The 22,546-nt window shown below is 38.4% G+C and overlaps 4 protein-coding genes across 4 annotated transcripts; 2 read left to right on the plus strand and 2 right to left on the minus strand.

Moving 5' to 3' along the window:
- Positions 1 to 68: 68 nt before the first annotated feature.
- Positions 69 to 4,786, plus strand: LOC111339011 (coiled-coil domain-containing protein 169). The gene is made up of 8 exons (XM_022945588.2): positions 69 to 319; positions 809 to 891; positions 1,019 to 1,132; positions 2,007 to 2,050; positions 2,251 to 2,349; positions 2,730 to 2,783; positions 3,114 to 3,211; positions 3,556 to 4,786. Exons 1-8 carry the CDS (start codon positions 84 to 86, stop codon positions 3,710 to 3,712), a joined length of 885 nt encoding a protein of 294 aa, XP_022801323.2. The 5' UTR covers positions 69 to 83; the 3' UTR covers positions 3,713 to 4,786.
- A 5,082-nt stretch (positions 4,787 to 9,868) lies between these two features.
- On the minus strand, positions 9,869 to 11,120 carry LOC148723883 (adenosine receptor A2a-like). The gene has a single exon (XM_088733260.1). It carries the CDS (start codon positions 11,012 to 11,014, stop codon positions 10,133 to 10,135), a length of 882 nt encoding a protein of 293 aa, XP_088589386.1. The 5' UTR covers positions 11,015 to 11,120; the 3' UTR covers positions 9,869 to 10,132.
- Positions 11,121 to 15,306: 4,186 nt separating this feature from the next.
- On the plus strand, positions 15,307 to 19,416 carry LOC111338994 (UPF0462 protein C4orf33 homolog). The gene is made up of 6 exons (XM_088733755.1): positions 15,307 to 15,389; positions 15,940 to 16,126; positions 16,673 to 16,730; positions 17,393 to 17,444; positions 18,365 to 18,558; positions 18,926 to 19,416. Exons 1-6 carry the CDS (start codon positions 15,375 to 15,377, stop codon positions 19,017 to 19,019), a joined length of 600 nt encoding a protein of 199 aa, XP_088589881.1. The 5' UTR covers positions 15,307 to 15,374; the 3' UTR covers positions 19,020 to 19,416.
- Positions 19,010 to 22,431, minus strand: LOC111339001 (uncharacterized). Its single transcript, XM_022945577.2, has one exon. It carries the CDS (start codon positions 22,429 to 22,431, stop codon positions 19,894 to 19,896), a length of 2,538 nt encoding a protein of 845 aa, XP_022801312.2. The 3' UTR covers positions 19,010 to 19,893.
- Between the last annotated feature and the right edge of the window lie 115 nt (positions 22,432 to 22,546).

The following is a 22,546-nucleotide window of genomic DNA, read 5'->3' on the forward strand; positions in this document are numbered from 1 at the left end:
AAGGCAGTCTTTCGTTTTCCAGTTTAGCAATCCTGTATCGATCACCAGATTTTCAGTTGATGTCGTAACCATAGAAACCAGACATGCGCCGTGTCCGAAGATTTACCGACATAACTCCGGTAACTCCGACCACGAAAACCAAAGAGAGAGTAGATAACAAGAAAAAACTTCATAAACAATCTAAAAAGTCAAAGAAAGGTTTTACAATGAGTAATCCGCGTGGCCCAAAGCCACAGCAACATCAAGACGGACCAAGAACGGAGTTAGACTACGAAATCGAACGACTAAAAGCAGAAATACAACAAGAACGACAAATGAAGTATGTCGAAGTCGAAGCTTAATGAACATTTATTTTACCTCATTTTTGCCGCAGTTTAAGTGGTGTTACCTTTTTGTGCGGGACTCATTCTATTAACATGGTGACGCATCATTTATTTCCATTTTAAAATTTATTTTAAGTCACTAAGCAACATCGCTGTTAAAGTTAATGAAGTTTTCAGTCTCATGGAATCTCCTTCAGGTTTTACAATAATGAGTGATGTTTTTTATCAGCTGAGTAACTTATAATATGCACTACTCGCTCTGCATTTCTTTTTCACGTCTTTTTTCGAGGACCAATTCCGCATGATTCACCGTTAAAGCGCTGTGCAACGTAATCAAGTTGCCATTTTGGCACACTCCAGCTCTTTGTAAATTATCTTCGACTAATCGAATGACTGGTTGTCAATCAGAGATCTGACTTGGGTCTCAATATTGTTGTAAGGAAGAATGCTCCCTTATCTATGACCAATGCATTCTTTCTTGGTAGGGAGATGCTAGAACAGTCTTCTGTTGAATTGGAGAATACCATCAGCGATCTGGAAGAGAAAAACGAAAATGTAGAAGGCGAAGGTAAATTTAAAACAACTGTTTATCAAAGTGGTCACGTTTCGATCTTCCGTTTTCATTTATCAACAACAAGAAGTCTTGAAAAAAAGTTTGTTTTATAGAAATTTTACTGCTGCTTTGCCTTTTGTAGATAACGAATGGAAGACACGATTTGAAACCCAGCAAGAAATGAACAACCAGCTTGAGAAACAAGTTGTGCTATTAAGGGACAAACTTGGCCAGCTAAAGATTCCATCTCGAGATGGTACAGTCAATATATATAAAAATATTAGTTGACCAATACACCTATATTAAGTCTCCTTAAGTAGAGAGCTGGCTATCTCGGTAATATAATATAACATGGGAGATGCATTGGTGTGTTATGTTCTTTGGTAAGACTCATACTCTCAGATGCCTCTCTGTCTAAGAAAATAATAATAAATGAATAAATACGTTAAATGAAGCTACCCCATAGGGGCTAATTTCAGCCACAAGGGTACCAGAAAACTGTTAGAGAAATCTAACAAAATGTCAGGAAGCAAAGTGCAATGCAGTAGCAATCCACCAAGGAGAATTATTTTATATTGTCTCTAGGTGACCTTGTAGTTCAGAAAGAGCAATATAGGCTCTTGTTAACCCTTTACACTGTAACATCAGTATGCATATTCTCCATACTGTTCTCTGCACATTTCCTAAGGTGCTGACAAGGAGAATTTGTTGCACAATCAAGAGCTTCTTTAGTTGGTGATCATCTCCTTCAATCTCATTACCTTTAATGTTTGATTCAGGGATGATATTGTTAGGAGAAGTTAGATGTTAGTCACTCTTAGGGGGGCCACAAGGTTAAGGATCTTTCGGCCTTTGAGATCTGTAATGCAACAAACCTGTGGTGGGAGAGGTGCTGTGTCAGCTGTAGAGTGGCTGGTTGCCAGATTGTCTAAGGATGATTTCTTTGACTAAGCTGTGTTTTCATGGTCAGTTTAGGAATCATCTTCCTTCAGTGCATGAGCTAATGCTATACTTACCTCATTTAAGAAAACATTCTGGGTCAAATACTAATAAATAAATTTGTCTTCAATGTAGTTTTTCTTTTATTTCAACTGGTGCTCTCTTGTGTTTACGGTATGTTTTTTTTAAAGGAAAACCAAGTAATCATCTCAAAACATATAATGGTCTATCAGATGTAAGTTGAGAAATGTAATTTTTTTTCTGTAGATGTTCTTTATTTATTCTTAATTGATGTACATCTTTTTTATGATTTTTTTTTATGCATGAGCCACTTTAATGAGATATAGTTTTATTTCTTTTGTCGATTCAAGTTGTATAACCTAGATTGCACTGATTTATAACAAAGCAATTCTATTCTTATATTTTGATCACCAGGCAGAAATAAGAAAACTAATGAAACAACTGGAGAGAGACAAAACTGAGTTGCAAGGTCAGCTACGAGACCTGGAATGGCGTCTAGACAACGAATCTAAGGTATCAAAATGCATGCTACAGCTTTAGGGCCAGATACCAACTTTTCAACTTACCAGCCAAGGGGCCAGTGACATCTGAGATGTTACAACAATTTCAGTTTGTTTACTAGCCAAACTGGCTGGTGGAAATTGAAAACCAGTAGCCAAAACTGAGTTAGTACTAGTCTGTGACTAGTTGGCTACCATTAGTGTCAAGCCCTGAGCTTCACATTACTATTTGTAGTGATGTATATTCATGATTAACAGAATGTTTTTTATTTATTCTGTTAGGGATGATAAGGGATAAGGGAAGGAATTCTACTCCTTATGTTATGTTTACCTTTGTATGAATGGTACAAAATAGATTAAGGAATAATACTTCTTAATAAATATTTTAATCAGGCTTACCACAAGATTAATGAAGAGAGAAAGAAGTACCTAACTGAACTTGATGAGGTAAGTTAGCTGTTGAACGTGATCCTCACTTGTAATTATATTTAACCAAGGCATATACCTTTGCTGGTCATGAAGTAATAATCTGCTTTATTCAAGAAGATATCAACAGAAAGGTTTCTTTCCCTGCAGTGGACTGTCATCTCATTCTGGCAAAGTAGCTGCAATACCCGTGGTCACTTTGTTCTGTGGATTGTGGAATAAATCCTAATGATGTGGGCCACTGTGAACTGAAAGTGAATGGTCTTTCAAATAGCATATTTTTTTGTAGGAACAGAGGAAGACCTTTTTTGTGGTATTCGCCATCTTTATGTTACTTTATTTGTATCTCAGACTGCTGCATTCATTGATGACACTAAAACGAAAACAAGACAAGCACTTCATGAAGCTCAGAGAGAGAATGAAGCTCAGTTGAACAATGCAAAATTGAGGTTTGGCTAGTATTGATGATACAAAACACTTTGAGACAACTGTATACAGTGGAGACCAGTTTGCTAAATTTGCTTATTTGTTTGGAAGTCATTTTTGAATATTTTTCAGACTGAGTATCTTTTTATGTTGCAAAATAAGAAAATCATTTAATGTATTTGAAGACAGGGATTTCATTTTCACTTGTTATTGAGGGCCAACACAGGAAGTTGTAATTTCAAGCACAAAAGATATTGAAATGTCAATTTCTTGGTTTTTAACTTATAGGTCACATATATGCATAAGTTCTGTAGTCTGTTGTTGTCTATTTCCATATTTCCTCATCTACTAATTTCTCATTTTCCAGACATCCTAATCACTTTGGCCTGCCAGACAATCAAAGGATAATTGATCCAAAGAGAGGCCCTGTGAAGAAGGTAGCAGCTGTACGGAAGCTTCCAAAGTTGGACAGCTCAGGATCAGGAGGAAGCAAATCACCTGGCAATAGTCCCAGGAATAGTTAGCATGTGTGAATAGAATTTGAAATAATTTTATAGGATGGCCAAACTTAATAAACAATATCTTCAGTTAAGGTCAGAATGCATATTCTCCATATTGTTCTCTGTGTATTACCTTAGGTGCTGACAAGGAGAAGTTGTTTAGCAATCAAGAGCTTGTTTAGTTGGTGATCATTAGCATTATTCTCGTGACCTTCAGGTGTGATTTAGGGCTGATATTGTAAGGAGAAATTAGATGCTAGTCAGTCCGAGGGTTCAAAAGGTTAAGGTACTGTAAACAATGTAATCACTCAGGGAATTGAGGTACCAAGGAAACCTTGTCATCCATCCAAGCTGTTGTCAATTAACCAAAGAGTTAACAGACCATGGACAAAATTTCGTAGTACCATCCATCATTAGCAGTGCATAGTCTTGTTTGATATTTTAATATTCGCTCCGACGAAGGGCTAACGCTCGAAACGTCAGCTTTTGTAATCGTTACGCTGGCCAATTTACCATTTCAACTTTGTTGATATATCCAAATTATTTCGTTACTCCCACTGATGCAGCCCCAAACACTTTCTTTTGAAACTATCAGCCTTTATTTATTTAATGTGTTTATGCAAAGAAATGTATTGGGCTATGACTAAGAGGTGAACTATTACAGTCACTGTCTGTTGAAATATAGTGCAAAATAATAGCCCTTTGAACTGTTTAGTTCTTGATTAAATCCAATTTATATGGAGTACATTCCAATCAAACAATCTATGATCACAGCCTATCTAAAACATTTGACGTGTGCTTTTAATATTGTGAGAAAAAGAAAAAAAAAACAGCGAAATACTATCAACCTTTTATTAAGATTTGCATTTTAGAGGAATCCTACTTGAAATGGCAAAATATATAATTACCCACTGTTGTAAATGACAACACTAACATAAAAATGTAAAATATACTTGCAACTTGTGTGTTTTGGTTTTATCAGCTAGTAAATATATGTCTGATATCAACTCATGTATAAAAGAAAACAGATAGGTACTAAATAATTGTGAAGGTGACATAATTACCTTTCTGAGACAGTAAAATAATCATTTTATTTTATTATCACTTATTTCCTTTAAGGCTTCCGTTTGATCATGAACTGTTTATGGGGGGCAACAGGTTTGAAATTACGTGAGAGTACTTTTTCACCAGGGTGTTCCTCAGAGTTTGTATTAGCCTCCTTAGTTGCCAAGTTGCCACGCGTGCGAGTCCCAACGTTACACACCATCTGGTTTCGCTCTGGCTATGCAGTATGGTCTGGTGCATTTTGTTCATGAACACAGGGCAACCAACGAAAGCACAGGGAGACCCACACAAGCGGCGTGTCTGGCCGTTTGTTCGAAATATAAAGAAATGTATGGGAGAATATTGAAGAGTCGTGATATCGTAAACTTATATCAAGGAATGTCTATGTTAAGGCACAAAATAAATGTAAACCTACCTCACTTACCGTGTATTGTCGTTTCTGTGGTTCTAAATGACGAATTTGAGCGATTTGGTTAGATTTTGCGTTGACCGTTACTCTACTGTATAAGTGTTACTCTACCGTCTCCTTCTTAAGCCTTAACATAGACATTCCTTGCTATAAGTTTACGATATCACGACTCTTCAATATTCTCCCATACATTTCTTTATATTTCGAACAAATGACCAGACACGCCCCTAGTGTGGGTGCTCTGTGGCACACCAAATCTGTGCCGTGGATGCCAATCGCTTGGAAAGCTGCATTTCTCGAAGTTTTTTGGCGGTTAGCGCTTGGATTTTAAAAGGATCTTCGATTGAATGACACGAGAAGAAGCGTCAATCTTTTTGTTTATCTGGTGTTCGATTTGGAAGCCGGGCAATTCTAACTTCTGGGTGAAAATCGGATTCCAAAGCGGAGCGGTCGAAAATGAGCTTTCCAGCCACTCAAATTCGCCATTTAGAACCACAGAAACGACAATACACGGCAAGTGAGGTAGGTTTACATTTATTTTGAGCTTTAACATAGACATTTTTTGATATAAGTTTACGATATTAGGACTCTAATATTCTCCCATACATTTCTTTATATTTCGAACCAGAGTTAACTCTATTAACTCTGTTCGAACAAACGACCAGACACGCCGCTTCTGTGGGCGCCCTGTGGTTACATGTTAGTCTGTTAATTTCATGGTCCGTGACGTACTGAAGAATCAGTTATCACGGTACCCGAGGTTGTGTAACGGCTCTGACGAGGAAATGTTCAATTAGAGAGATTTTAAGGAAGGCTTTTATGGCAATTGGTTAAAAAAATCGACTTCGTGCAGGCCATCTGGTTTCTGCCGCTTGTTCGCTAAAACGCAAAAATTTGCATAGGTCTTAGCCGGCTTGCACCAAACTGGCAGCTCACATTCATCTTGTTCGTTCAAGAAAAACAATGGTTAAACTCTAATAGATGATCTCCAGTATTTATTTTCATTCCCAGGCCAAAAATATCCCTGAAATAGTTCAAATCTAGAATCAGTCACGTTTCCTTGTGGAACCTGATGAGTACCGTTTACTGTCCCCAGAACATTCATACCTGCTTTTATTTGCATCAATTTTTCCACTGACTGAATGGGAATCAAATTTATGCCTTCTGAGCCATGAATGTGGTCATTTATGTGATCTGCGTGAACTCCTTTCAACTTTTAACCAGGAGCCGTTAAAAATTTTATCATCCAAATTAAAAGTTTTCTCGTAGACGTCCTGCCACTTATCAACAAAACAGCAGCATGTGTTTTTATGTTTTACAAATTAATCGTCGCAGTAATGAGAAGCAGAGGAGGATTAGGACATTAATTAAGACCAGGAACGTGTAATTATTTTCATCCGATCTCTATCATCTCTCTATCAATTAGACGCGTCTGTCAATGAACAGTACATCATCGTTCAAAAGATATGATAATTCATGCAAAAATATTCAGTTTCAGAAAAATCTGTTTGGTTTGTAGAGAGGACAGGAAAATGTCAAGCATTCACTAAGCTTATTTTCTTTCTTCTGCTGTTGCTGTCCACGATCTTACCATGAATGATAGCGACCCAGTGACTCAGCCCAGCGCTGCAGCGTCCATCGTTCTATCACTTTGGCTCTACCATTGATGGACGATGTTGGGCTGCAACTTTAGTTTGTCCCTTTTTTTGTAAAAATATAGATTTGAAATCTGATAAAAAAATCCTCTTTGCACTAATTCTAAATTTTGCTCTCTCTTGGTAATACGTGTTATGTCCTCACATTCATTATATTTTATGAGTTTCTACGGCAGTTTCCCAGTTCCCTTATATGGAAGCAACTTAACTTAATGGTTTGTAAAATAAAGCAGACCACGTCTTCTCTTTTTCTAGAAATTGCTTTAAGCAAATTTCCTTTTGGAATTAAGAACGTCCGTTGATATCAGGTTTTCAGCATCGACTCAGCGATCTCCTTTGGTATAGTCAGGTCAATTTAACATCGTAATGATAGTTCTTTTTGAGTAGTGGCATGGTTCACTTATGTCCGAGAAACCTCCAGGAAAAGTTGTCAGCAGAGATCGGAGTCAAGCGGAACGGAAATTCTTAACTTATTTTTCAGATTAATCGTTTGAATCAAAGCATTTAGGTTGCTGAGAGTGCATGCCACGCCGATTGGGAAGTATCAGTATTTCATACTGTCAGAACTGCAAGGGATACTTAGATCACTCGGATACGGATGGCCCCTCCTCTTCAAAATGCAGGTTGAACAATTGAGGTTGAGTAACCTCTTTTCCCCCTTCTATATTGCAACTACATGATTATGCATATATCTGTACCCTAGGAAATGCTAAAATATTATTTAAGAGAAGGGATACCCAGTACATTTTGGATGGGGGTATCCCCTCGTGTTTTAAACTATGAGTGCACGAATCATAGCACAGGCAGCCCAGGCGTACTGTGTGTGGTTTTGGGATCTAAAGGTCATTAATGGGAATATCTTACATATTAAGTTTGAATTTTAAGCGTGTGTGCCGTCAGAAAAGGAAAATTATTTATGCTTTTTCTCTCTACCCAAAACAAATCTACAAATGCTGCTCTTGCCTGAGCTCTGTTTGCTGGGCACCAAAAGAAATGACAAACTTAAATTGGAGCAATATGGCTATGGACAATAGGTCCATAGCCGCTTTTATTGAAACAAACAGAACAAGAATGAATTCCGTTAAGGTGTTTGCCCAGTAAAGGCGAGGGCCAAGAAAAACGCACCAACACTAAGTATACAACAAGAGAAAGTGGGCGGATCAGGGGGAGGAGGAGGGAGTCAAAAAACAGCTTCTCACTCCGAGTAATCGAGGCGAATGATGAGCACATGGCTAGGGAGTTACTGTGACTTGTAAAAACCTTCAGAGGGGGTCAACCGTAATGGCCATTGACCCCTGACCCAAACCCAGTCCCCCTTGATTGTGAAATAAAACCGGGTCAAAGAGAGAAGGCATAAAAATTCTATTTGCGAGCAAATACTTTGTAGAAGAGATAGGGAAAAAATAGAAAGGATACTAAACGGGATGAATATGAAGTGGTAAGTCTCCTTAATTGCCTTTACGTATGATGCACGATCCTCGCAGTAGAGAGCGCTATTTATGCAATAGCGAAAATCAGACCTGAAAAAAGTCAGGCCTGTACGGGATTCGAACCACTGACCTCTGCGATACTTGTGCAGCGCTCTACTAATTGAGCTAACAAGCCAACTGGGAACAGGTCGTTAAGTTGATTCGTAATAAACCCGTGATGATAAATCAGATACAATGAATATATGAAGTTCATATATTTTGAACTGCGGTATTAGATACGTATGATGCACGATCCTCGCAGTAGAGAGCGCTATTTATGCAATAGCGAAAATCAGACCTGAAAAAAGTCAGGCTATTGGCATAAATAGCGCTCTCTACTGCGAGGATCGTGCATCATACTTATCTAATACCGCAGTTCAAAATATATGAACTTCATATAATCATTGTATCTGATTTATCATCACGGGTTTATTACGAATCAACTTAACGGCCTGTTCCCAGTTGGCTTGTTAGCTCAATTGGTAGAGCGCTGCACAAGTATCGCAGAGGTCAGTGGTTTGAATCCCGTACAGGCCTGACTTTTTTCAGGTCTGATTTTCGCTATTGCATAAATAGCGCTCTCTACTGCGAGGATCGTGCATCCGTACGTATCTAATACCGCAGTTCAAAATATATGAACTTCATATATTCATTGTATTTAATTGCCTTTATTCCCTAGTTGTGGTTATTTTAACGCTCTTTTTGGCGACGTTCGACTTTCTTTGCTCCTCGCGTTGTGCTACTAAATATATCATACCTAAGGCTGGTCAGTTATATTAAAAGCTTGTTGAAATTCGCCAAATTGTTTGGCTTTTGAAAAATTTCGAAATGAAAAATTTCGCCTTGCCCATCGCTTGTTGCCCTGTGGACACGGCAAGGGAAGTACAAGAAAAACCAGACTGGAACTAGCAGCTGGCAGAACATTTTATGGCACGAAATGATGTGAGATCTGAAGATTTCACAATTAGAGAGACTGGGCTCTAAGGATGTAACAAAAGGGAACAGGACTCTGTTAGAGGCTTTAGCTAGAAGATGATATTTAAGAAGAATGCAAACAGGTGTGCGTTGAGAAAACTCAGTCGCACCGATGGATTCCGAGTTCGTCACTCGAGGCGATATGTTAGGGCGACTTATCGCCGTGGCAAGTCGTACCGACGTATTTCTTGGCGTGTCCTGACCTTTAGACATTTAATTTTGTTTCACCACGGTCTCGTTGCATTCACCTTCTATCGGCTATGTATAAGGTCTCTATTATCCAGGATGGAGACCTAAGCACTTTATTCTAGCTCACATTAACATAAGTTCAAAAGCTCCTCGTCCTTATTCGAAAAAAAAAAAAGAACAGAAAAAATAAAAAAGGCAAGTTTGAGAGTGCATATTTACGATGCTCCCAAGATTATAGAAACGATGAATTTTCTTTCTTTTCTTAATTTTGTAGATCCAAACAATTTAAACTTTCATTATATCAGATTTTTCTCCATACATCTTGCAGGATTTATCGTCATAACAGAAAAACAACTATTATTTGGCGATGAGCATTTGACGAGGGCAAAATTACATGTCATGAAAGACTTGTCTGATATGACAGAAAAGATGTATTTTTATCGTTTTTCTTTACATTTACTAAGAAATAGGAATTAAGGCTTCCTTTTTATCATTAACTGTTTACTGAGGGGTAACAAGTCTGAAATTATGCGAAAGTACTTTTTCGCCAGGATTATCCTCAGAGTTTAGCCTCCTAAATTGCCAAGTTGCCACGCTTGCGAGTCCCATCATTTCATACCATCATGTTTCACTCCGGCTGCGCACTATGGTCTGGCGCATTTTGTTCATGAACACAAGGAAACTAACGGAAGGTGCGGCGAAAGGCTCGGCGAAAGTCACTATTTCTGAAGTAATAGATCAATGGGTTAATCGCTGATGAAGTAAAAGCGATTGCCTCAGCCCAAGGCATTGCAACAAACCAAATTTGCTCTACATTGCATTCCCGTCCTGCTTTTTTATCATAAAACTTTATCGAAAGCAGAATTAAACTGGGCATCCATGTGATGATGCAAGCACCTAAAACAAAACCGACTGTTTTGATAGCTTTAAAATTTTGCATAGTACGAACTCTTATATTTTCACCGGAGTCAGGAAGTGGATTAGCTGGAAAAACTCTCCTGAATTGTTTTCTGGCTAATTTGAAAATGAATAAATAGCAAAAGGAGACCACTATTAATGAACCTACCAACGCTGTACATACAACTTGTTTCAATTCACCCATTTTTTTGAACTTCGTCGACAAAGGAAGACTCAATGAAATAAACCACACCAAAATAATGACCGCAAAGCATCTCCTTTTACTTAAAATGTCCTGATACCGGAAGGGAAACCGAATCGTAATAAAACGGTCGATTGAAACACAGCACAAGTTCAAAGCACTGGCCGCGGATGTGTGAGCCCACAACACTATACTCATCTTAAGCAAAGGGCTTTCAAATGGTGGCTGAATCCAACATCGGATAACAATCCAAACAGGATCTACAACAAGGCCGACAAAAGCGTCCGCCACGGATAACGAGGCTAAAAAGCGGTTGGAAATTGTTCGTAAAGACTCGTTTTTGTAGAACAGCCACAACACAACGACATTTCCAGTGACAGCGAGACAGCCAGACAAGGAGAACCACACTGATAGAACGATGGATGCAGCACTGCTGAGATGTTCGTCTTGGCAGCCATCACTCATGTTTATTTGGTGTAAAATAACAACAGAAATCAAGTATGGAAACCGTATGAAATTTTCAGTTGCCTGCCGTTGCCAGCGAACGGATGTTACTGACTGTTGCTCAGGTGCTTATTCTTCTTATATTTTTATTCATGCAATTATTCACATTTTTCTCTTAATATGCAGCTTATTGACAGGCACATCTAACTTTTTTGTTTGCGGCGTCTATTTGAGGAAAGGCACTTGTGACACAAAAAACATCTCAAAGTTTCTTCAAAATATGCTATGAAAGTTAGGTTTTGTTTTATCTTCTTCAGTCCTTCAGTGTAAAAATAGTTATCTCTCAGTCTATCGGCAGAAGTTTAATAAAAATCAACAGTCTTCCATCGATAGGCAGCTGATTTATTGACGAGTATTGCACAAAACAACAACGAATAAAAGTTTTTAAAACGCTGTCAGAACCATTTCGACGCTAATCTCACAATTGGTCACACTCGTGGACAGGCACAGGGGGCCCTTATTTGAATCTAGCTAAACCAAATGTCAAGTTTGTTGCTGCATATGAAAGTTAGTAGCCTAATTTAAATCAATAAATGGGTTGAGTTTCGAATTTAAAGTCGATCTTAAAATTGTAAAGATGAAATCTTAAAATTAAAATTATCGGTCATTTAATACGTGCTACGAATAATACGCAAATTAAACAAGCTGAAATAGGGGGGGGTTGGGTGGGGGGTTCGCGGCATTTTAGACAACGGCTTCGTTAAGAAAAAAATACGTAAATAAATGAAACTTCTCATTTATTTCAAATTTTCAAGCGTGAATGAACTCAATGGGTCGTTTTTTCGATACATCATCAGTTTAAACTTTACTTGATTGGAACTTAGGCCTAATAGGCCTCCAAGAAGACAACAGAATTTTCCGGTAAACTGTTTGTCTCCATTCAAGAAAGAAGTCGTTACATGTTAGTCTGTTAGTTTTATGATCCGTGACGCGCGGAAGAACCAATAAGCACGATACCTGAGGTTGTGTAACTGGGCTCTGACGAGGAAATCTTCGATAAGAGAGGTTTTAAGGAAGGCTATTATGGCAATTGGTGAAAAAAAAAATCGACTTCGTGCCATCTGGTTTCCGCCGCTTGCGCGTTGAAACGCAAAAATTTGCATAATTCTTAGCCGACTTGCACCAAACTGGTAGCTCACATTCATCCTGTTCGTTTAAGGAAATAAATGGTCAAACTCTAATAGATAATCTCCAATATTGTTACAACCGTATCTTTTTTTCATTCCCAGGCCAAAAATACCCCTTAAATAGTTCAAATCTAGAATCAGTCACGTTTGCATGTTGAACCTGATGAGCACCATTTGCTGTCCACAGAGCTTAGCTCATCCGCAGTCATCGTTTCAACACTAGTGTAATGCGACCGACCAAAACAGTAATTCAAACGATATAACAAATGCCTAATTAAGGGTTGGCGAAGTGGTGAGAGCGCTCGCCTTCCACCAGTGTGTCCCGGGTTCGATTCCCGGACCCGGCGTCATAAGTGGATTGTGTTTGTTGATTCTGCTCCGAGAGGTTTTTCTCCAGATATTCCGGTTTTCCCCTCTCCTCAAAAACCATTATCATTTGAATTTATTTAATTTAGAGTTTATTTGCATTTACACACGACCCCACAAGCTGTTCAGCTTTAAACATTATCGTGTCTAAATAAAGGGGTTATTATTGTAACCTTTTTCTGTGTAACCTAGCCTCACCAAAACGCTCGTGGAGTTGGGAGGATTAACGAAAGTTATGCGCACCCGCTGTTAAGTCATAACTCACTCAAATTTTCCTAACCTTCCTTTTGTTTAGATGAGGCTATGTAAAGACGGAAAAATCAAAGGCCTCTCATGGCAGTTGTAGTTATTGTGATGAGGGAGGAGTTAGGATCTTTTAACTGAAAAGCTTCCTGAACAAGAATTCTATTGAACTTCACCTGATTGAATCATTAGATCGTTTATTATTGGTATTCACTAGTTCGTTTGTCTTTTAATTTTTTACATATTATTTACTTCTTACGTATCATTCATTTATTCATTTCACTAGCTACTTATTTTAATTCCTAAATCCGAAAAAAATGTATTTCTGCCGAGGGTAAATAGCTAACTACAAAAGATTTTATGTTAAGTATTAAAAGCCTTTTCTTGTAACAATTGTCGTGTGATGTTGCGCTTGGGGTTGCCAAAAGCTGACTCTTTCCAATCCTTTACTGAACAGCTGCGGCCCGGGAGTGCCATGCCCGGCCCAGAAAGGGATGATCGGAAAGGAAAAGATTAAAGAGTAGGGGATGCTTTTTATCTACGTTTTTCGGAGCCAAGTCATTGGTTCAGCCAAATTGTAATTTCAATAAAAATGGATGTCCCCTCCGACTTCTGAAAGAGTGAGTAATAGTCCTTTTGCTCTGAAATCTACAGGAGATTGGGAACAAGTAAAAGGAGTTTCTTATGACCCGTATGCTTGTTACTCTTGAGACAAATAATTAAGACCAAGATTCCGACTTATTTTTGGATTCTTCCTTCCTTCGAGCAACAAATGTGTTTTCTGTTGTCAGATTAAGGTTAAGACTACAACGTTTACCATAAATTTTTCTACTAATTTTTCTCTTTCAAATTCATCGCTCCGAGATGCGTCGAAAATTTTGAGCCTTAAAAGTCACATTTTGGCGGAATTCAGTTGTTATCGATTTTCTCGAAAATAAATCGATATTCAGCCAAACGAAGTATGCAGTGGTTTATTTCCCATTGAGACCTACTTCACTTTCAAATATGGGCGACATTGATTTTTCAGCTGTTGCCACCAAATGTTTGACCATTGGTAACATTCGCTCTTAATTACCTTTATTTCGTAGTTGTGGTCGTTTTAAGACCTGCAATTGACACCATCACAGTGACTCAGGTATATGTAAATGATTCGTGTGTAACTACAAGATCAAGATGATCTGAAAATGTATTGCTAACACTTCTCAAGGAATATTATGATCTGGTAAGAGGGCATAAAGTTTAAAAATTTATTGTGAACAATTTTTGTCAATTCTGACTGGACATATGAATCTCCTATCTTGAAGATATCAGAGAGCGACTTTCTTTGCTGAAAATGAAAATTGAAGGGATTCGTTACGCACCATCTCGTGAGTCGCAATGAGGTACAAAAATTACACATCCTTTCTCTAGCTAAACCATGTTATAGTTGATGTAATGTGGACATATCCAGTAGTGGATCCAGGGGAGGGGCCCAGCTCCCCTTATTTTGGGTAAAAACATAAATGCGGAAGGTGCACACACGCACAAAAAAAAAACAAAAAAAACGAATATAAATATAGAGGCAAGACCAATACAACGTAGATAAGTTTCAAAACGGAGCGCTATATTTCGGCTGGCCAGACCAGTCTTCTTCAGGTGCAGTGTATCGGTCTTGACTCTATATTTATATTCGTTATTTTGGGCCGATTAGATCACTGCTGATCCAACGTACAAGAGTAGGATTATCGTCCACGGTTGCTTGCTAAACATTTCACAAAAAAAACGCCTCCTCCCCTCCACTTTAGTTCAAGGTCTGGATCCGCCAATAATATCGTGTTCAAAGTCACAAGTACATACAATGCCACAGAATCAGTGAAGTGATGAATTTACTTTAAAAAAGGACATTTTCCCTCCATATAGAACCTTTTGGAAGTTTTTTTTAAAAACTTTTATTGGGAGTTCACGGCATTACTTGTTGCCACAGAATTTTTACAACCAAAAAATTCCATTCCTTTGAGAAGTACCGTTCCCGAAAGGGTTCCCCCTAAAGGCGAGGCTCTAACGCACATGACGGAATCTTTATCAAACCAAACGCGGTCAATCAATATGCTCTGGGCATGAATGACCTAAAACTTAATCACTTGCTTGGTGCCACATTTAAATTAACCAGAAAGTTAACCGCTAAAATCAAGACACAAAAGAAAATTTGAAAGCGAATGTCAGGGGGTCTTAGCCTGTTGTTTTTGGTCGCTCAGCTAACCTTTATTAGTTTCATTAACTCTGACCAAATTTTCGAGGAAAGATTTCCGCTGGACCCCATACTATTCCCAAACAAAGCATTTCTCCTAGAGGCAAACTATTGTGCTATCGCTTGTTCTTTTGAATAATTGTATACATGATGAAGTTTCGGGTTATAGTATTGTAGGGAAATCTCGCCGGCTCGTCAATATAAAAATATGGGTGATTTGATAAGGAATAGACGAGCGATCGTCGTAAAGAGATCGGGTTCTACACCGGATATTGATATCTGACACTGATGAATTTTACTTCCGGGAAAAATTACATGAAAGTGAGGCCTCAGAAAGAGAAAGTTCTCCCAAGCGGATATGAATAGTTGCAAGGTGAAGTACATGCACTGCTTTACAATATATACAACCGTTGAAAGTTGGGCTTTAATGGAAATATTTAGTTGCACAGCTGCCGTAAATAGAAGGCATCGTAGAAGACGTGAAAAACTGAGATCGACAGTCGTAAATTCGAGTTACTTAAGGCGCGATCCATTCAACCAAAATTTCCGGGCCAAGCGGACCGGTCCAACCGAGAAAAGTGGTCCACCTCGAAAGGTGGGCCAGTTTTTTCGAAACCTTTCCGGTTGGACCGAACCGATCCATTCAGTTTTAGACCGAAATTTCCGGAAATTTTGGTTGAATGGATCGCGCCCTTAGTTTTACATACCTTTATCTCAGCTTGTATACTTTTCATTTAAAATTCTACTAAAGCCAAATCAACTTGTTTTCGAGGACCTCATGCTTCTAAAGATATTTTACCGGGAGTGTTCTGGATTTTAATCTACTAAAGAATGTAGTCATACAGTCAAATCATTTGCTTCTGAGTTGATCAGTGTTAATTGAACTGTGGTATGTTTGACAGAAATAGGTTTTATTTCCATAGGAGTTAACCTTTTCTATAACAACAAACTGGAATGGGGATCCAGTGGATCACAGCCCAGTGGTGTTTAGAGTTGGTGCAGCAGATGGGACCTCAGTCAGGGTTGATGTGAGTGGACCTTTGTTTAACGACCCTGGACCCCCAGCAGTGGCCTCAGGAGGTCCCTGTCCAGAACTGTGGGAATATGAAGGTTGATTAATATTAACATTTGATATATTAAGTCTGTAAAGAGAGGACCTCAGGATTTTCTTTGTCATTCTAGCCAAATATCCTGAACTTTCTAAAGATTTAAATAAGAATAACACAAATTCTCTGCACTAAGTAAGCTCTAGGAATTTGGTATTAAACACTTCCCCAAGGTAATATTTTTCATAATTCTCATCACCCATTTGGTCGATGTTGTAGTTATACTTAAGGGAGAAATTGCACATGGTTCACCCCTGGAAGTGGTATTGGTATATACCAGGAAGTGTAATGTAGCATCAGTGGTAAAATAAGAAGTCTGTGTTGGAATGGAAGATGACATGCATCATGCCATCGCTTGAATGTGAGACAGGCATATGTGGCAAAATTTTACAATTGTCTTTTTATTTTGAAGACACTCATTAATCTTATTTAAACTTATTAAGGACCAAGAAGTAATGCATGTGTAACTCTTGTAGAGGTTTATATGATAAAGTAAAATTGTGATTGATTTTGTGCTTGAAATGTTCTTTCACTTTTTTTTTTAACTTAGTAGCTGAAATTTTCTTCCTCGGAGATAAGGAGAAATATTTGGAGGTTGAGTTGTGCCCGTAAGTATTTAAACAATCAACTTAATAAAAACTTTCCACATGATAATAGGCTCTGTAGTCTGAATTGCTAGAAAAGCAGGGGTGACTATGGTAAAGTCTGTTTACGAGCCTAGTCGCCCATTATCTGGCCAGTGCTTAACTCCAGTTTCTGTAGCATGAAGTGACTAGGAGTATTTCTACTCCCCCCTGGATGGGGTGCCAGTCCATCGCAGGGTTACCCCCAGCCTTAAATTGCCGGTACCCATTTATACACCTGGGTGAAGAGAGGCACTGTGAGAGTAAAGTGTCTTGCCTAAGAACACAACACAATGTCCCGGCAGGGGCACGAACCCAGACCACTCGATCCGGAGTCGAGCGCACTAACCATGAGGCCACCGCGCCTCAAGGGGTGAACTTAAGTCATGTTAATTTTGCATCTGAATGGTGGAGAGGTTGGCATGAGAGTTTATCTTGACCAATCACAGAGTGAAGTAAAATAAAACTAATGTTGCAACACCAGGTTGCTTTTGACCTTTACTGAAAAAAATTAAGGTGTAAATATATGAAAGAATCAAAATGTTGAGCATTGCTCAGGTGACTGTATGTGATTGCTTTAAGTTGTGGGCTTGCTCTCACTAGCAGTGGCTGTTTTTCATGTTTGGTTTTTTTTCATACCCATTAAGTCATGGCCAGCATCTAGTGCTTCTTCTGAATGGGACAAGAAACTTAGTTAAGGTAAAACTAAGTAGTGAACATTTTTTGATATCCTCACAAACTTTAGGTTGAGACAAAATTAGCTGACTCATAACTTGTACATACTTGAGCTGGTTTTAAGGATGTATCAACACACTAAACTTAAAATAACTGCAGCTGGCTACAATACTCCTTGGTCCTATTTAATGCTGTGCAATCTCAGAAAAACACATTGCAATTTATAACATAAACAAAGTAAAGCGCGCGCTCTGATTGGTCAATTTAGCGTCCCCCATTTGCCCATGGGTGTACGCTGCTGACGTGAGCAAATGCAGACTATTTTCCACACGTGCTTGTTTTTTCTGGTTGCATAAGATTTGTTAAATAAAAGGGAACTCTTTAGCTACAATGTATCAATGTTATGTTTTAAAACAAATCGTAAACACCACAGCGTACACTATTGAATTATGGATGCACTTGGGAGGTTTGCTAAGCACTCAAGAAGCTAGAGTCACTCTCGGGTATCGCCTTGCACAACACTTACGCTTCTTTCGTGCTTAGCAAACCCCTGCGTGCATCCATAACTCAATAGTGTACGCTGTGGTGTTTACCATTTGTTAAATGGTATGGAAGACAGGGGAATGACAGTGAATGTTTTACAAATAAAGTCAGTGGTACCATGTCAACTATTTTGCTGTCTAGTAGATAGATGCTTAATTAATTTTTCAGTTTCTGCTTTATTGCTATCCACAAATAAATTACTCGCTGATAACAGGACTTTCCCTCTGAAACTAAGAAAATTAATCCCTGCTTATTCTCATGGGGAGTTATTTTGACAGGAAAATTCAACTTTGAAGGGTTAGCAGCTCATAAGGAACTTAAATATTTTTTTATTTGCCATTTATATTAGCTGACAAATTGTTAGCAGTGATTCTTTTCTTTAAAATTTGTTTTTGCACCAGGATAAACTTGCCCTGAGCTATACTGCTAATACTGATGATATAAACAAAACATGGAAAGGAAGAGCCATTATACCATTAGAGTACTTCCCTCCTGATGTGACAAAGATTAATGCATATGCCATCCATGGGTCAGGGAATGGAAGACAGTACGAGGCTCTTCATCCAGCTTCCAAGGAGTTTCACACACCTGACTTGTAAGTGAAACTGCTTGATAAAATCATATAGTCGTGGTTGTTTAAAAAGAACAATGAATGTAGTTTATTTATTGTGAAGGCAAATTTACCAATTGCTGTTCAGGAAATAAGCTTCCCAAATGGAACAGTATAAGATAGAAACTGAGATGACAGCAGAGATCTAGCCTACTTCAGTCTTGTGTAGCTGGGCATTTGCTTTGACAAAGGGCTAATGCTTGAAATGTCAGCTTAAGAAACTTCTTACGGTGGCCAATTTAATTTATCAACTCAGTTGATAATTCCGAACTATCTTATAATACCCCCCCCCCCCTTATGATGCAGAAACTTACCCCCTTCATTCATTAATTTGACCTCTGTTTCTTTTCAGCCATCGGCTTCAGTTTTTCAAGGAATTTGATTTCAAGGCATTGTTTCCAACATCCTGGATACAACCTGAATCCACACACTGGACTAATATTTGAAAATAGCTCTTTATTTTGTTTACAATTGGGGAGATATAAAGGAAATTTATCTTCACTTTTCAATGTGAAGAAACGTTAAAGAAGACTAAATTTATCAAAAATGTTTTGATGATTGAAACACCCAGAATGATACTAACAGTCTATTTGATTGTTAAGGAAAACTCTTTTTTTATCACTATTTATTCTTTGGTAAAATACAACAAAGCAGTAAAAACCAACTCTGAAATACAACATCAGTAAATTATGAATAACATGGATTACTGTGAAACTCAGCAATTTGTTAACCCAGGAATATTCACCTAAATGTTATAATTTTGTTCCAAGAAATAATCAATTTGCCATGAGAGAACCAAACCACACAAATGGTGATTAAAATTTGAAACTTGAAATTTAAAAATGTGGTCCTTGAAAGTTCTTGAAAAGTCTTTGAATTTTTTGTCAAAAGAAGGGTACAACAAGAATACCAGTGCACATTTACAAGAAGGGGTGTTGTTTATTATTAAGCTTTATTATATAGATACTGATGAAATACCAGGATTTCTCCTTTTACTAAAAAATCATATCTTCACCGCACACAATGAAGATACTATTTTTATCTTTCCCGTGTGAGGATATTGGTGTGGCCATGGTTACCAACATAATTACCCAACTGCTGTTTCGAAAATGAATAAAAAAAGTTGTCTTTTATGTGGAAATTTCATCAGTATCTATATAAAAAACAGAACATTACATGGTCACTTGGGGATACGAATTTTATCTTCTCGTGCTGTAAGTATCTCTCACTCGTTCGCAGTGCTCACTCGTGAGAGATACTTTCAGCACTCGAAGATAAAATTCGTATCCCCACGTGGCCATGTAATATCCTCTATGTCATCTAATTTACTGGTACCATTTTCCAAGAAAAGTTCACAGTGTATTTCCAACTCCAGTTGATGTTAGGATCAAGTTGATTAATTGCCAAAAGAAAGTGTATCACACCAGGGCCAAGTTCTTTATGAAGTGGAACTCTTTCAGAGATTCTCATGTTGCTAAGTGACAGGTCTAGATCAATGGTGTATGTAACGAAACTACAGGAATTTGCAGCTTCAAGTACAACACCACTCTTGTGTTCTCTCAGAAGCATGAAGAGACAGCTTTCATGTAAATTGTCAGCTTTTGTCACAGAATGGAAAACATCACCATCATGTTGCCACATTGTAGTTTGCGGTTCCTTGGCTTTCAAATGATTTCCATTCTCAGTGAACAATAAGTTACCAGTAGTAGCAGAGTTGTATATAGAAAGTCCATCTTTACAAACACACAGTCTTGGGTCCACACCCTTATCTGTGCAGGTCTGATAACTGCCATAACTACTGACCCTTGTGAACTGAGTCAACTTCATGTCCATTAAGACACTTCCACTCGTCACTTGAACTGTAACAGAGAAGATTTCTTGACGCTGAACAAAAATATCTAGTGTCACAGTAAGCACTTCACCCAACCACTTTTCTTCAATGTTATCAAAGGCTTCTCCCCTGAGCCGTTGACAGGATCCAAAGCCAGAATGTGGCCTTTTTGCTTGAAAGTTTTCAAGAAATTGGGATTGTATCTTGTTATTGAGTTGACCTAAGGCAAACTCAGCTATAATGAAGTGAAATGAGTTTCTGTTGACTTTTGTCACCCATCCTTGGCAGATGCAAAGTGTGGATTTAGGAAGGCCAAGGTCATCACAAGTGCGGTTACTAGGGATCTGGCGAAAGAGGCCAAGATTCTGCGGCAACTGTTCATCACCAAACTCTTCTGCAATTGCCATGAGTGTGTGATGCAAATCAACAATGCTCACCAATCTGCCTTGATTTTGTTTTAACATCCTTATTTTGTTTCTTCCCAACAAGTTTTGTACCCTCTTTGGTATTATCATAAATAGGTGTGGTTGAAAAACTTCAAACCGTCCCTCCATTGTTTGTGGGTAGAACCCATAAGTGTTTCCGTGGTCTGAGAGTACTATGCTTAAAGTATTTGGATGAGATGCTAACATGTTAACAAAATTAGATAACGCTGAATCAAGACTCTGAATCCTACGTCCACTCTTCTCGTGGCCTATGTTTAGCATTGAAAAGGCAAACAGTGGTTTCTTTTCTGAATCCAAGTGTCCTTCCTTGAGAAAGTGCTCTAAATAGTCCAAAAACAAGGCATGGTAATGCTTTCCTCCATAGCACAAATTAGAGGGGCCATGAAAAATGTCTAGAATTCCAAAACGTTTTAAAACTTCGCAACTTGAGTGTGTTATTCCTGTAAAATCAATTGAGTTATTTTGTAGAGCCCTAGCTAAGTTATGCCATACTCTGCTTAAGGGTAAGCTTTTGTTAAGAACTTTAAGGTTCTTCACCAGGCCCCATTCATGAGTCCAACACATATCTTCTTGCCACATTGTCTGATATCCCAGTGATTTAAATTTGCCGAACATTACACCTGCTTTCACAGGGACTGGGTTTATAAACTCTTTTGCGTCACTAAGTTCCCCAGAAAATAAGGCATTAATGCTTTCAAACGTCCTTTGCTTGATGGCGTGAAAAAGCTCAAAATCTAAAACAAGTGATGAAGAATTTGAGTTAATACTTCGTAAAGCTTTCACAGTTTGAGGCAGTGAGCGATAGAAATGAGGTCTAGACACAGAATCGATAAGAATGATGTTTACATTAATTAGTTTTTTGTTAGACTTCCATCGCGGTTTCTCGGCTGAAACACTTCTAGGTGGAAGAATAAAAAGCTGGGTCTTAGCTGTAGGATTCCAGAACTCATCGCATCTTAGAAAAGCAAACGGGAAGTAAGCATCTGTAGGTGTCGTTTGAACATAATTGTTTAGTGTTTTCTCCACATCTTGAAGAAAAGAAAAGTGTTTCCAGCTAACAGAACCGTCTTCCGGATCAATGAAGCCCACAGAAATAATGTCTGAAGACCCACAAGAGGTTGTGTGACACTCGATTTTAGGAAGCCCCCAAGCTGTTTTCTTCACTTTGCAAGAATTTATCTGGGTGCTGTTGCAAGTCTGGTTTCTAGGATCTGTCGAGAAAACTGACTTTGCCAGGGCACACGCTTCTTGTCTCACTTTGGGTAAGCGACAGGACGACGAAGTCAAGGAAGACACTTTTTTAACTGAAAGCGAAGGACAAAGTGAAAATGTCTTGTTGCTTGTAAGTTTCCCCTGCTTCAATTTGTAACGCAATTTTTTCTGCCATTCTTCAAGGGAATTCCACCTCTGACGCGACTCTGAATGTTGTGCAAGATGATCAGATCCTTCCAGAAATAAAATTTGATAAATCAGAACTGTGGCGACCACGAATGCCAGCAAAAGAAAGAAAAAAAGGAACGATTTTTTCGCGTGACGAAATGTGGAGAAAAACACCGCTGGGAGAAAACAAGGACGAAACATATTGGGAAGAAATACTTAGGCACTGAACTGTCCTTGACATCAACGATGAGAGTGAACAGCTTCACCTGCGATGAGCTTAAAATAATAGACAATACACCTGTCCTTCAAAAGAAAC

This window comes from Stylophora pistillata, chromosome 9 (genome assembly GCF_964205215.1).
Source record: "Stylophora pistillata chromosome 9, jaStyPist1.2, whole genome shotgun sequence".
Lineage (NCBI taxonomy): Eukaryota > Metazoa > Cnidaria > Anthozoa > Scleractinia > Pocilloporidae > Stylophora > Stylophora pistillata.

Excerpts from the sequence above, each read along its gene's own strand:
- LOC148723883 (XM_088733260.1), bottom strand. The coding sequence starts at position 11,014 with ATGAGTGATGGCTGCCAAGACGAACATCTCAGCAGTGCTGCATCCATC.
- LOC111339001 (XM_022945577.2), bottom strand. The coding sequence starts at position 22,431 with ATGTTTCGTCCTTGTTTTCTCCCAGCGGTGTTTTTCTCCACATTTCGT.
- LOC111339011 (XM_022945588.2), top strand. The coding sequence starts at position 84 with ATGCGCCGTGTCCGAAGATTTACCGACATAACTCCGGTAACTCCGACC. Across the intron at positions 2,051-2,250 it reads CATATAATGGTCTATCAGAT|GCAGAAATAAGAAAACTAAT; the intron begins GTAAGTTGAGAA and ends TTTGATCACCAG. Across the intron at positions 2,784-3,113 it reads ACCTAACTGAACTTGATGAG|ACTGCTGCATTCATTGATGA; the intron begins GTAAGTTAGCTG and ends TTTGTATCTCAG.
- LOC111338994 (XM_088733755.1), top strand. Across the intron at positions 16,127-16,672 it reads AGAACTGTGGGAATATGAAG|TAGCTGAAATTTTCTTCCTC; the intron begins GTTGATTAATAT and ends TTTTTAACTTAG. Across the intron at positions 16,731-17,392 it reads TTGGAGGTTGAGTTGTGCCC|TCATGGCCAGCATCTAGTGC; the intron begins GTAAGTATTTAA and ends ATACCCATTAAG.